Source organism: Convolutriloba macropyga, chromosome 7 (assembly GCF_964194025.1).
Source record: "Convolutriloba macropyga chromosome 7, txConMacr16.3, whole genome shotgun sequence".
Classification (NCBI taxonomy): Eukaryota; Metazoa; Xenacoelomorpha; order Acoela; family Convolutidae; genus Convolutriloba; species Convolutriloba macropyga.
The window spans coordinates 36,674,304-36,687,255 of record NC_134474.1 but is presented as its reverse complement, the minus strand read 5'-3'; the positions used below and the strand labels follow the sequence as shown (position 1 = coordinate 36,687,255).

Below are 12,952 nucleotides of genomic sequence, written 5' to 3'. Positions count from 1 at the left end.
TTAAGAAAACTGAACAACAGAAAAGCGTTTCACTCAACATCTCAATGCGGAACTTCCAACTAGTTTAAGCGCTTTTACCATTGGTTGTTAACTTGTAAAAACCTTTTTCAAAGACTTTAAAAATAACAGTATGTTCGGAAAAATCTTCGGACCAGTTTGCAAGTTCATCCAAGATATTCCTTAAAGGTGGTAGAAGTGCAACAACTTAACACTTCTAGATTTTTAGGTAGGTGTTTTGTTGACTGCATTGAATAACTTCAGAAGAAAAAAACTGAACCACGTCGAGAATATGCTTAATTTTAAAATTTTACAGCAGACTTTTGGATAGGTGCAATTTTACAGGAATCATTAAGAAACTGTAAAATTAACTGCTTAAAATTTAGCCAGTTTCAATTTATGATGCTCCCAAAACTTCGAAAACTGGGTGGCCATTCAAAGTGGGCTTTCCATTTTTATCGCAGTTCGAAGTTGTACTTGTATTCTAAAGGAGCACTTGTTATTTTTTGCACCCGAGTATGAATGTCAATGTGGTCTGAAGATGTGACCTTGAACTTGCGAACTATCTCGATCATGAACACTTTGACCTCCAAATCTGCGAGGACTTGGCCCAGACAGACTCTGGGTCCCACCCCGTAGGGCACAAATGCTTCTATCGTCTGCAACTGTGTACCAGTCTCGTCCAGGAAGTTACCAGGGTTGAACTCCTCTGGGTACTTGAAATGAGCCGGGTCTCGCATGATTGTGTACAAAGCACCGCTCACAACTTCACCTTTCTGAACTGTATTTCCGGATTCCATTTGGACAGTGTCAATCATTCGATGTGGAATCGTGTTTGTAGCGATACACCCAAACCTCTGGACTTCGTTTTGAACAGCGTTTGTGTACTGTAAGTCCCGCAAATGCTGGATTGTCAACTCAGCGTCGCCAGCAACGGTCTGGATCTCTTCAACGATACGATCTTGGATTTCCGGATGACTAGCCAAACAAGCCAGAACCCAACACAATGTAGTCGATGTTGTTTCAGTTCCAGCAAAGAACAATTCAATTATAACTGCAACCAAGTTGTCAATATCACTTTTCCATCCAGCTTTTCCCAACTCAGCCGCGTAGGCATCGATCAAGGTTTCTGCCGGGTCCTGGATCCCAGATCGGATCCGATCATTAACTTTGTTCCGGATAAATTGTCGAGCAGTCGAGCAAGCACGAATTCTGGCCGTTACTTTTTTCGACAAAGGCACATACTTCAAAAAATAGAACACAAAACTGGGCAACAAGTCTAACTTCGTGTTGAAATCAACAATGGCGTCAAAAACTTTGTGAGCTTCCGGCTCAAAATAATCAAAACGAGATCCAAAGATCAGAGCTGCAATAACGTTTCCAACAGCAGCTTGAAGAAGTTCGGACGGCTCGTAATTTTTTGGACATGTTTCCAAATAGTCTGTAAGTTGCTTGGCTTCGTCCAGAACCAGATTTAGTTGTTTTTGACGTCCGAAAACTCGCAGGTGGTTCAAGAAGACCCGACGATTGTTTTTCCAGATGGGTCCAGAGGAATCAACTACTGCGCTGTGCTGTGAGCTACCAATGCCGAGATCTGAATGAATCCGGGCTCCTATGTTGCGGCCGCTGGATTCATGGCCGTGTATGTGAAACATTTCTTTCAAGTCTTGAAGACTGAATAAGACTAGACGGTGTTGACCTCCTAGATAAGTCCTGAAAAAATTTAAATCGTGAAAACATAACAGGTGCTTATGTAACCTCAGCACTGCGGGAGGGGAGGGGGGGTTGAGGGTGGGCTGATTCTTTAAAATCACAAACAGGCCAATCTTCTTCGGCTACGAGCTGCAGTTTTTCGATATAAGGCTTCTTTATGTAAGCGGCCATTCACCCTGATCACATCAGTTAGCTTATTAGAAATTTTGGTTCCTTTCAACAATCCCTCCCCCCTTGGTACCTAGTAGAGAACCGCCACCCCTTTTGTGCTATACTTTACCACAATATTAGTTGGCCTACAGTTTAGATAGCCGAATATCAGTTTAAGCGCAATTGCGGACCGCTGTTCATGGCCATGCCTCTCATGCGCTGTGGGATGTAATCCGGAAATCGTGGGTCGGTTATCGCGGCGAAGTCGCGACGCGCACCGACCCGCCAGTCGGAAATTCTTTTCGCTTTTTATTCCAATTAGGCTAATTGCCCTAGCATGGAGCATTTCATTTTATCCATTTTAACACAGTATGAGCATACACGAAAAGTTATTACTCGTCTCTGATTGGTTAATAAATCGCTCGCTTAAATTCGATTCAAGAACAGCCCCCCCCCCTTTGCAAAGGGGGGGGGGGGATTGTTAAAAAGATCCGAATTTTTTATAACGGCCCATAAGATTAATGAGGCAATCACGGATTTATTATGAGCCGGATTCCTTTCAATGAATCGAATCTGCATGCAATTTTAAAACATTTTGGTTGAAAATGGTTGCAATTTGCGTGCATCATCATAGAACGAATGGTGGGCTTAATAATTTAAATACCAGGAAAATCATCACTTATAGCATGATCTCCGAGATCTTTCAAAATTGGCATTGCAGCAAGTCCTCTAAATTATCTTAGATATAACTTTTCATGGTTTGTTTAGTAAACGCATTTACACAAGATATATATTGTTTTACTAATATGATCAAGAGGCCGGATTGAACGTCAAGTCTTCATCAGTGCTGATTCAGTGAAATTGCAAGTCCTGAATCAGTACTGTATCAGAGCTCTGATCATGTCATTTTTTAGACTTGACACGACTAAAATCAAGTCATAAGTCTTGCGCAAGTCTTGACATGTCTTCGCAAGTTTTAAGACTTGAGATAAGACGTTATCAGTACTGATTTTTCAATTCAAGACGTGTATTTCACTAGAGAAGTACAGAAGAAGACTTGAAATTCGTTCCGAGAGTTAAAAATATACCTGAAGTAAGCCACAGAAGCTCCAGATTTCCGGTGCAACTGTTGAAGTAGCTGTCCAAAATTGGAGCAACCTTTGAAGCTGTCCATGTGTCCCTTCATCAATGATGCATCGGGCAAAACTGGAAAGGGTTTCCTTCGATTGCTTACTCTGTACAGGAAATATGCCAAAATAGCCGCTGCTGTAGCAGCTGTTACTGTTTTTGGATCTCTGTTGTTTTTCAGACATTCTATAGCAACTTTCACAGATTGGTAGATTTCAGATTTAAGATTCTGAATTTGGTTCATTGCTGCTTAATAATATCTCTCAGTTGACAAACAATGATGTTTGTCCAGTTATCGTCCAGTTAATGTCCAGTTATAGAGTCCAAATGAATTGATAGATTGAATGTGTTTTCATTGGTTAGAATATTACGCAGGATTGCGTATTTTCGGTTAATCAAAGAAGAGGTCCACATACCGTTAACGTAATAGCATTTATTAATGAATACTTGGAAGCAGTAGTATACTCTTGAAAATTGACAAGAATTTCATTAATTCGCGATATAGTTAAACAATGAATGGCCAAATTGGTTACTATTCCTATATATGATGTCGTTGATGTTTTCTTCCGGTTACCTTCAAAATTTTTCAGTACTCGATTTTTTACAATTTCCTTTTCCACAATTCGATACGAAATCGGAGCACAACCTTCACCCAGTAATGTCAGACAAACTGATAAAATCAGTGCAGCGGCAGTTTCGAACTTTATGTTAAGAAAATACAGATAAAACAAAAATTTGTTGAGTTCATAATTCAATTTTTTTGGATAGAAAAAAAAGACAATAAAGAGTGTATAATGCGTTTATTCTCAAAGAAAAGAGTAAAACTAATTGAAAAATTAAATTTCTTTCTTCAGGTTCTGTTGAACGAAGGAAACAAACACTGTTTAACCAAAAATTCTATCGATTAATTTTCAAAGTAACCAAAAAATTTCAAAATCAGGTTGATTATGGAATTGCATAAAATGTCCTTTTAAGCTTGCGTAAATTTTTTTAGGGCAGTAACCTATCAACATATTGACACCAGAAACGAATTCCTTTTTTGTGAAAACTGAAAATGCAAAACAAAACAAATCGTGCTTATGGTGCTCCAATTTTGTCCTCAAAAGTATGCATTTGAACACATCGCCTAACAAAATTAGTGTAAAAAAATTTTTTAAAAACACACGGGCTTTTCAACTTAGCCAAGTTTGTCGAGTTTCAGCTCTGCAAAACAATTGTCAGAAGATGATAAGGCAGGATCTTTTTGATCTTCTGAAAATATATCTATTGAATTGACTTAATGCCGCATATCTCCCGATTTCAATAGCTTCTATAAGCTGGTAAAAAATGAAGCAAACTGTCTTTTCTGTTAAGTTTCCAGAATCAAGTAATTGAACAAATATGTAGTAGGCAACTTTTTGAAAGAAAGTTTGATAGATGATAGCAGTAATTTCATTTTTGGACAACTATTTTTCTTAAAAATATGATTAATATGCCACGAAAGACTAATTTTACAGCACTTTTTATACTGGTTTTGCTCTACTGACCAAATTTAACTGACTGAGCTATTCGAAGACCAAAAAAAATGATTCGAGTATATCAATTCACACCAATCATTTTTCTCAGAAAAAATTTGTGACTGACCTCACTCTCAAATTATTTCTCTATCTCTGCGCTGTATGAACGGCACTTTAAGCGGCACTGTATGAGAACTTTTTCAAGGTTGAGTCTCAAGGTGCTTCAGTCAAGCATTTAAACGAAGACAATGGCAATTTCTATAAACAAACAAAATCAACGAATCATTGTTAGCACTAAGAACAGAAGACAGGATAACGAAAAGTTCTGCACGAAATCACAGTTAACTCTGCCTGCGACAAAATGTTCAATCAATTTGAAAACAGGTTTATTCCTGACTAGTGAACTCAAGTATTACATCATTTCTGAAAAAAATATAATCCATTTTTTAGAGCGCAAAATGACTCTGGCGAACAAAAAATAGAAACAATTGTTTTTATCGTGATTTAGCGTCCTCCAGTTTTAGATTATTATTAATAGATCTCTTTTTTTAGTTGAGATAGGAGAACCAGTTGTCTTTTCCATGGAGCATACTAATAGCAAATTTAACAAAATGCTTTGATACCAAAAAATTTTCCACAGCATTTTCCGATAAAATTTGATCTGCCCTAAGCAATCATGATATGCATACTTCTGAAGGAAAAACGCGCAAGCTTTAAGATTGTAAAAGAAATTGCAATCTATTTTATCACCTACCCAGAAAAAATGGTTAAATTACCTTTTTCTGTTAACTAATGCCAAGTTGTTACTCCAGGAAAAAACAATTAAAATCGGAATCAAAATTCAATGCTAAGAGATGATGCAAAAAACCTAAACCACCAATTTCGCAGCAAGGAAAATCTCAAGCAGAGTTCTCCGGCAGTTTTGTTGTTCAAAGCACTTAAAAACCGTTAATACGGAATGCCTTTGAAACAATCGGAAAACTCACTCCTGTTACAATACAAATTTTGGAAGTGCTGTCAAATTATCCATATATGTATAGAAATTTTTCTTCAACAAATGCATCGAGAAACTGAATTTGATGACCAAAAGCAATAGTTTTTAATTCGAAATGGCTAACAATATGTTTGGGATAATATATATTTGATACTCAACCAATTTCTGGGCTTTCTGCTCACTTTATGCGTCGACGCAGCGTGCGTAACTAAGAGAAAAAAACATTCCTTATGCAAATTTTTTTCTTGATTGTGTAAGTCTAAACTTGAGTTCTCCTGATAGCTCTTATTTTGATACCTCATTCATGTTGCGTTCACCTTCAGTTAGTTCACATTAACCAACTGGATATTTTAATTTATAATTCAGATGTAAAATTGTTCATCAGGATTATGACTAATGTAATTATATTTCATACAAATATTATATGTTCAACATTTTCATCAGGAAACTTTTTGTTTGGTTTTCAGTTTGTTATTTTTGATTCATCTACTGTCAAAATACTTCGGGCAATGGACATTAAGTCCCTGTTTTTTTCTAAAAAGGTTTTTTACTCAAAAGATTTCCGTGGCGCATACCAACAGAAACTTTAACAATACACTTTGATGACAAACAGTTTACGGCAGCATAAATTATTATAAAAAATGAGCTAGGCATCAGTTTTGGGATTTTAAGAGAGATTTCATTCTGTTTAATCCCCTACACAGAAAAAAAATCTTAAATTACCTTCTTCTTTTCACTTATTCCAAGTTTTTACTCTAGGAAAAAACAAGTCAATTTGCTATCAAAATCTAATGCCAAACAATTATGCAAGAGTAACCTAAAGCGCCAATTTCAGAAGTGCTGTCTGTTTGTCCATATGTTTGTCCATAAATGTTTGTCCATAAATGTTGAACAAACTTTTTCTTCAAGAAATACATTAAAAAATCAATGTTTCAAGACCAGAAGCAATTGTTTTAACTTCGAAATGGCTAACAAGGCGACACTCAAACGTGCAACTGCACATAAGGTTCCGAAACCGCTTATCCACAATTTTGGCATGATTGTCTACCAAATGAGGAACATAGAAAAAAAACAAAAATTCAAGTATTTTTTTTAAATTGATGTATGAAAGAAAAGATAGCCTCCGAAGCAAATTACTCCGAGGAGTGAATAATTGTACATTGTATTGCTGAGATATGCAAATATTAAGAAAGCGAGTCAAGACAAACAGCAAAATCAAACAACAACAACAAAAACTAATTAAATCACAAATTTCTTGTCCGTTTTGAAAAACAAAACTTAATGACAAAGTCAAAATAGCGTCAGATAAAACTGATATCCAACAACTTAACTTTAAGTTCATCAGAAAAGATGTGGGCCTTCTCAATGAAAAGTACAGGTCACAATTAGAAAGTACAGGACAATAAAGAACAAAAACAAATTTGCAAAATTCGCTTATTTTTATAAAACAAATAATTTCAAAGTGATGAAAACCTTTAGAAATCAAATAAAACATCCCATAGGTGTACAATTACCAGTTTTTGTATAGAAGGAATTAAGAGCTCCCGATTTTCAATTTTTTATGCGGTTACAAAAAGAGCAACAAATAGACAAAACAAAAAATCAATTAAAACTTGTCAGATAACGCTTTCGAGATCGTAAAGCCATGCCAGGGCCACAAAAATGTGTTCGATTGCACTTTCTATGAGCACCTATAATGTCTTATGTAACCTCTCATTAATGAAGCCAGGTAACAAGTAGATAAAATGAAAAAATGAAAAATTAAATATCACTTTAATTTTTTTTTCGAAAAAAATATTTCCAAAGACATGAACGCCATTAATTACCGAATGAAATAATTAAATAGGTTCGTTTATTCTTCCAAAGCAAGCGCCTGAAAATTGAAATTATCCGAATATGTCTTTCGTATACAAAGAGAACGTCAAACATGACAAAAATCAAAAATTAATTTACTTTGTTTCCGTGTCGAAACCAGTAAAGTCAACGAATTTTTTAAAAACATTAGAATGTATGAGACCGATCCCTCTTTTAAATTTCCCTTGACAATAATATTGTCTAATTTGACTCGTAATTAAGGAGTTTAGATTACAAATAGAAAATAAAAGAAGCAAAACTGTCTTTTTTAACTTATTAAACAATTGTTTTCGGACTCATAAAAGTCATCAGCTATCTGCTAATATCAGAATATCGGATCATCTTTTCTTCAATGAAAAGCCAATGAATCTGGGTCATTGTACTGGAATTTTCATACGACGTAAGACAAAGTAAAAAAGACAAAGTTGAAGACAAAATTAAAAAAAAAATTCAAATAAATTATTCGAGAAAGTAGTGTCTAAGCCGTTAAAAACATAACCTGTATCCTCAAGGAATTTAGTATTATCAATTTTGCCTTATTTTGAAGGTCAATAATGTGACATACGAACTGTCAATAACGTGACAATGTGACAAAACTAGAAAACGTGAAAAATGGTCGACTACCTAAATTTTTTTAAAAATTGTGAAATCTAGTAATATTAAAGCCAGAAAACGATAATTTAAGGCGTAAAATTGCAATAAAGTCGAATATGATTTCCATAGAAAGAAGAACCTTTCTTTCATTGCTGACAACAAGTTACAATTTGACCAAATTAAGAGAAAAATAGAGGCAAATTTCATTATGTCATTATTTATTTAAAAATCAAATATTTGTAAAAGACAAAACAACCGTAAGCTTTCAAGTAATCAACTAGATACAACAATGTGGATTTACTTAGGAATCCAATTGGACCTATCATTAGTGAGCTTTGGTTTGAAATGTTCTGTGATTTAGATAACGTAGAAAAGCTCGATTTTCTTTAATAAAAAAGACCGACTGATTACAATCCGAATTATTTTTGGATTATACCAGTCCAAGATTGGTTCAAAACTAGCCCTGCTAATGCTGTCTGTCCATTGGTAACACTTATATATTCGAATGTTCTAGATATTGATATTTTGTTAGTTCAAAACTCAAAAATAGATGCTGCGTTTTTGACAATCAACGAACAATTTTAGCAGAAAAGTTTTAATTACAGAGCACTCTCAACGGAATTTGTAGTAGAAAAAGGCCCATTTTGAGTTTCAAAAGATTGTGTTAGTGGTGTTTCGGTCTTTAATTTCTGTAAATTTAATTAAACTGGGCTAAAGAAACTTATTTCGGGCTGTTTTTGATGAAAAGTTCTTAATTTTGAAATATTTAGCCATAATTTTTGACAAAAAAATTAATTAACATAGCCTACAAGAAAGTAGAATTTGTCTTTACAAATCAAAATCAACGACACTTTCTAAAAAAAATTAACAAATTTTTGCAAAATTGGCGAAGTTTTAGTGAAAAATTCCGAGAAATGCGAATAAAATCTCACCGGAATTCACTCTAATTTCTAAAAGTTTAAACCTCGATAACTGCCTGTAAAATACGAAAATTAAAAAAATCTGTGATGATAACAGTCTCAACTCTCTACGATGAATATATCGATTGGCCAAAATTGACTGAACAAAAAACCCATTTGAGTATATAGTTCCTTCCCGCTCAAGAGGGGTCGGAACAAAAATATGTTTGGGGTAGTATATTCTTGATACTCGGCAAACTTTTGGGCTTTCTGCCCACTCAATGCCTCGACGCAGCGTGTGTAACTAATAAAGAAATTGTGTGCTTGTATGCTAATTTTTTTCCTTGATTGTGTAAGTCTAAATATGAGTTCTCTTGATAGCTCTTAATTTGATAACTGATTCATGTTGCGTTCACCTTCAGTTAAGTCACATTAACCAACTGGATGTCTTAATTTATATTTCAGATGTAAAATTGTTCATCCGGATTATGGCTAATGTAATTGAAGTTCATATAAACATAATATGCTCTTCATTTCCATCAGGAAACATTTGTTTGGTTTTCAGGTTGTTATTTTTGTTTTCTATTCTGTCAAAATACTTCGGGCAATTGAAATTGAGTCCTCGGTCTTTCTTTCGAAAGATTTTCTCAATCGGAATCCGTTTTGAATTGGAGAACTAAGAACTTTGTTCCCTTTTGGAGATTATGGTTTGACTATGCTCCCGGTGAGACTTTCTTTGTTCACAGCAATAATTTTTACTTTTCCTTTATCCACTACATGTTCCCATATTTCAAGCTCTTTCGTTCCCGTTTTCCTCTATTTTAACAAAACTGTAAAATATAAAGAAGTTATCTTACCATTCAAAAATATATACTAAGCTTCAACTGCATCATGGAATCAATTACCATGAAATCAATCATGAAATGAAGCAGAGTCTGCCTCAGAATCATTCAGAGTCTGATTCAGAGTCTGAATCAGAGAATATCAGAGCAAAATGAGATAAGAAGAGACTCTGAATCAGTACTGAATTGTTTCTGAAAAACCTCTTGATTCAGTACTGAATTACTCTGAAAGTTAGGTACGGGCAAGCTCAGTTTATATTCTCGGAAGTGTTTTTATTAGTCTTTGGGAGTGAGCTCTGGAGTTGATAAGAGAGAAGAGGCGACGTTGACATCGGATCCCTCGATATGCAGACTCTTCCTCCACTGATCTTCCACTATCCTGTGCAGACCCATTCTGTTCCTGTCTGCCCATCCAACTGGCTTCTCACACAGTTCCCCGTGCAATTCCACCTCGTCTCTGTAATTCACATCACACATTGGATATGAGATCGAAGTAAAAATCCCGGATCATAATATTTCTCAGACTGCATTTTTTTTGTTTTTACTATAAACAGATTATGATCATGTCACTTTTAGTATAAGTAATTTCAGACAACAAGAAATCATTTCATGTGAGCCGGAGAGGGATCCAAGCGACTGATTCCTCTACAATGAACCACCCAAATACGACAAATCGTTTGTAGAAAATAGAAACTTAGGAACGTAGAAAATTGAACAAACCTTTAATATTTGAACCGTATAAACGGAATCCGAAATAACCTTGATTCAAACTATAGTATTAAAACTTAGAAAATTTAACTTATCAGTTTTATCAAGACAAGAGTAAATTTATTCAAGTCACTAATTTGATATAAATGAATCTTTGAGAAATGGTACTGTTAGCCAATATTCGGTTCAAAATGATGATTCTAGATAGCTACTATTAGAGTCAGATTGTTCTCCTCAACACGTTTTAACTGATTTTGATATCTCTGGAAGTGTGAATGAATTCTTAGAAAAATGCAAATGCATTCAATAAATGGTATTCCTCGCGACTGATTTCTAGGAATCTTGTAGAAGTAAACCATATTCGGTATCCCGTACGACCCCCACTATAAATCATGGTGCTAAGATTAGTATTGTATCTTGACTTTTCGCACTGATAATGAGTATAAATAGGGCTGATTTTTGGGCCGTCTTCTTAACCCAAATTCCTGATTCTAAATTCACTGCTTATTATACAATCCTCATTATTCTCAGCGGTAATAGTCTTTCCTTGGTTTCGATTTTTCTAACTTCTTAGGATTATTCGATGGAGTCGGTGTAGACTCAGAGATCGAATAGAGAAATAGAAGATAGTTAGGAGACGTTTTGAGAGTACACCTTGGTTGAATATAACTTTGATTTTGTTAGGAATAAGGTCTGTGGTAACTTTGCAATCTTTAATTTGTAAGTCAAGTAATTTCTTAAAGTTATAAATTGGCATTAAACCAGAATTTAACATATCTATCTTAGGATACATAGGTGGATTTAAAGAGATCAATCACTATTAGGTTAAGTTAAGACTTCCCGGGACTTGGACTTTGGAGAAGGGAACTACAGACGCCTTCAAGACGAGTGCTTCTGAGAGCATTAATCGGCCGCGCTCCTATAGGAGACTGAATAGTGGAAGCCACTCTGAGGTCGGGGCTGCCTGATCGTTGACGACTTGGCGAGCTAAGTTAACCCATGTAGTATGGAATGGCGAACCAGGTAGACATTATCACGGTCTGCAGTAGCCTGAAGTACCTGATGGGCAATGTCTTAGTGTTCTATTCAAATTGATTAATACTCGTCTGGTTGGGTTGTGGAGTGAACTACGACAAGCTTCCATTCATCTAAACACTTAGTAGTTTTAGGATCTTAGATTGATCTCTTAGTATTATAGTTGTATTGGGAACTTGGTATACTTCTCAATTATAGTGCCACCTATTCCATAATTGTTTTTTTTCCATATAGTTAGGTCTTAGCTGAGGTTAGACAACTCTCAATCGAACCTTGTAATTACTGTTTAATACAAACGACTGCCTCCAATCTGAATCTTAGGAGTAATAGAAGGGCCTGGTATACCCCTTTCTGTTATTTTAGGATAATAGGCACTCGAAGTTACCACTACTCTAGTTCTCTGTTTTAACGAAAAATTAGATAATTACAATTGTTGGGATTTGAATTAGGAATCTCCCCCACCCTAGTTTTTTTCAAATTCTACATTGGCGACCACAGAGGGATTATCAGAATTTGAAGTATGATTTAAAGCTCATGATTTAAGGAAAATGTGAAAGTTGTCTATATGTGATAACGTGAAAGTTCTAAGCATATAAAAAAGGCTTTAAAAAAATTGCGATCTTTAATTACCTTTCTTCGTTGTACTAGAACCAAAGTGACTTCAACTTCACTGAGAAATGTCATCACAAGAGGAACTTGGTCTCAAACAAAAAGTTGGTGAGAGTATCACAAAGTGGGCGGACAGGGTTTACCAAAAATGCTATCGAGAAAATCTAGGAAAAACGGACCAAGAGATGGATCGTCTGGCCCACTGGATTTTCATCAACGGGCTACAAGTGGAGAGCCTGAGGAGTGAACTTCGTAAAGAGCCATTTGTGGGGTATGCTGTTACGGTGGGCTTAGCTATTGACCTGGGAATCAGTAGTGCAACACAGCCTCAGCCGGTAACAATGCGGGACGATGATGATGATGCTTGGAGCACTACTGCGACGATTAGGGAACAAAATACCAGAGATGCCAGCACACAAACGGAGATGGAGGTTCTCGAAGCAGCATTCAGTCCCGAATTTCACTTCCGTTTAATTCAATTGGTCCTCTCTGGGCAACAGAAAATGAGATGGGCTTTTGAACACTTGATGCAGGGACAACAGGCAATTGTTGGAGGCCATTAAGTTCAAACGAGGTCCCGGGTAGTATGCCAGCGGTGTGGTCAAGAAGGCCACTACAGTCGGGGATACGCAAGATAGAAACGATTCGTGTGCAGTGTTGTCTCTCCTCGAAAGCATCAAAACAAAAGATCTTGCAACTGTTTGTGAATACTCAGACCAAGGACTAACTAAACCTTTTATAAGTTCTTTTTCTATAAATTTGTTTTACATTTCTATTTACTGATGTAAATCGTTTAACTATGTAATTATAACTATTCAGGAGAATAGTTAAGTCCGAGTGGGTGGTGTAGAAATGGAATTTCTAACTTAAGCTATCTTAAGAAATTTAAGAAAACTTAAGAAATTATGGCAAAGTACTAACCTTGGGTTATTT

At 35.6% G+C, this 12,952-nt stretch overlaps 2 protein-coding genes across 3 annotated transcripts in view; both read right to left on the bottom strand.

Moving 5' to 3' along the window:
• Positions 1–276: 276 nt before the first annotated feature.
• LOC142342241 (cytochrome P450 2C16-like) lies at positions 277–3,375 on the bottom strand. The gene is made up of 2 exons (XM_075393498.1): positions 2,949–3,375; positions 277–1,710 (listed from the first exon to the last, which is right to left on the bottom strand). The coding sequence occupies exons 1-2, from the start codon at positions 3,230–3,232 to the stop codon at positions 453–455; spliced, it is 1,542 nt and encodes a 513-aa protein (XP_075249613.1). The 5' UTR covers positions 3,233–3,375; the 3' UTR covers positions 277–452.
• A 6,283-nt stretch (positions 3,376–9,658) lies between these two features.
• LOC142342824 (uncharacterized) overlaps positions 9,659–12,952 on the bottom strand; it is a 45,388-nt gene continuing 42,094 nt past the window's right edge. For both annotated transcript variants that reach the window (XM_075394422.1, XM_075394423.1), the window contains one exon: positions 9,659–10,124. In XM_075394422.1, the coding sequence (XP_075250537.1) occupies positions 9,944–10,124 (181 nt within the window). In that variant the 3' untranslated portion in view covers positions 9,659–9,943. The remainder of the gene's footprint in view (positions 10,125–12,952) is intronic.

Bases quoted from the DNA above. Each gene is read 5' to 3' on its own strand.
- LOC142342241 (XM_075393498.1), bottom strand. From the start codon at position 3,232: ATGAACCAAATTCAGAATCTTAAATCTGAAATCTACCAATCTGTGAAA. The intron at 1,711-2,948 runs GTATATTTTTAA...AAATTTTTTCAG, and splicing joins GCTTCTGTGGCTTACTTCAG to GACTTATCTAGGAGGTCAAC.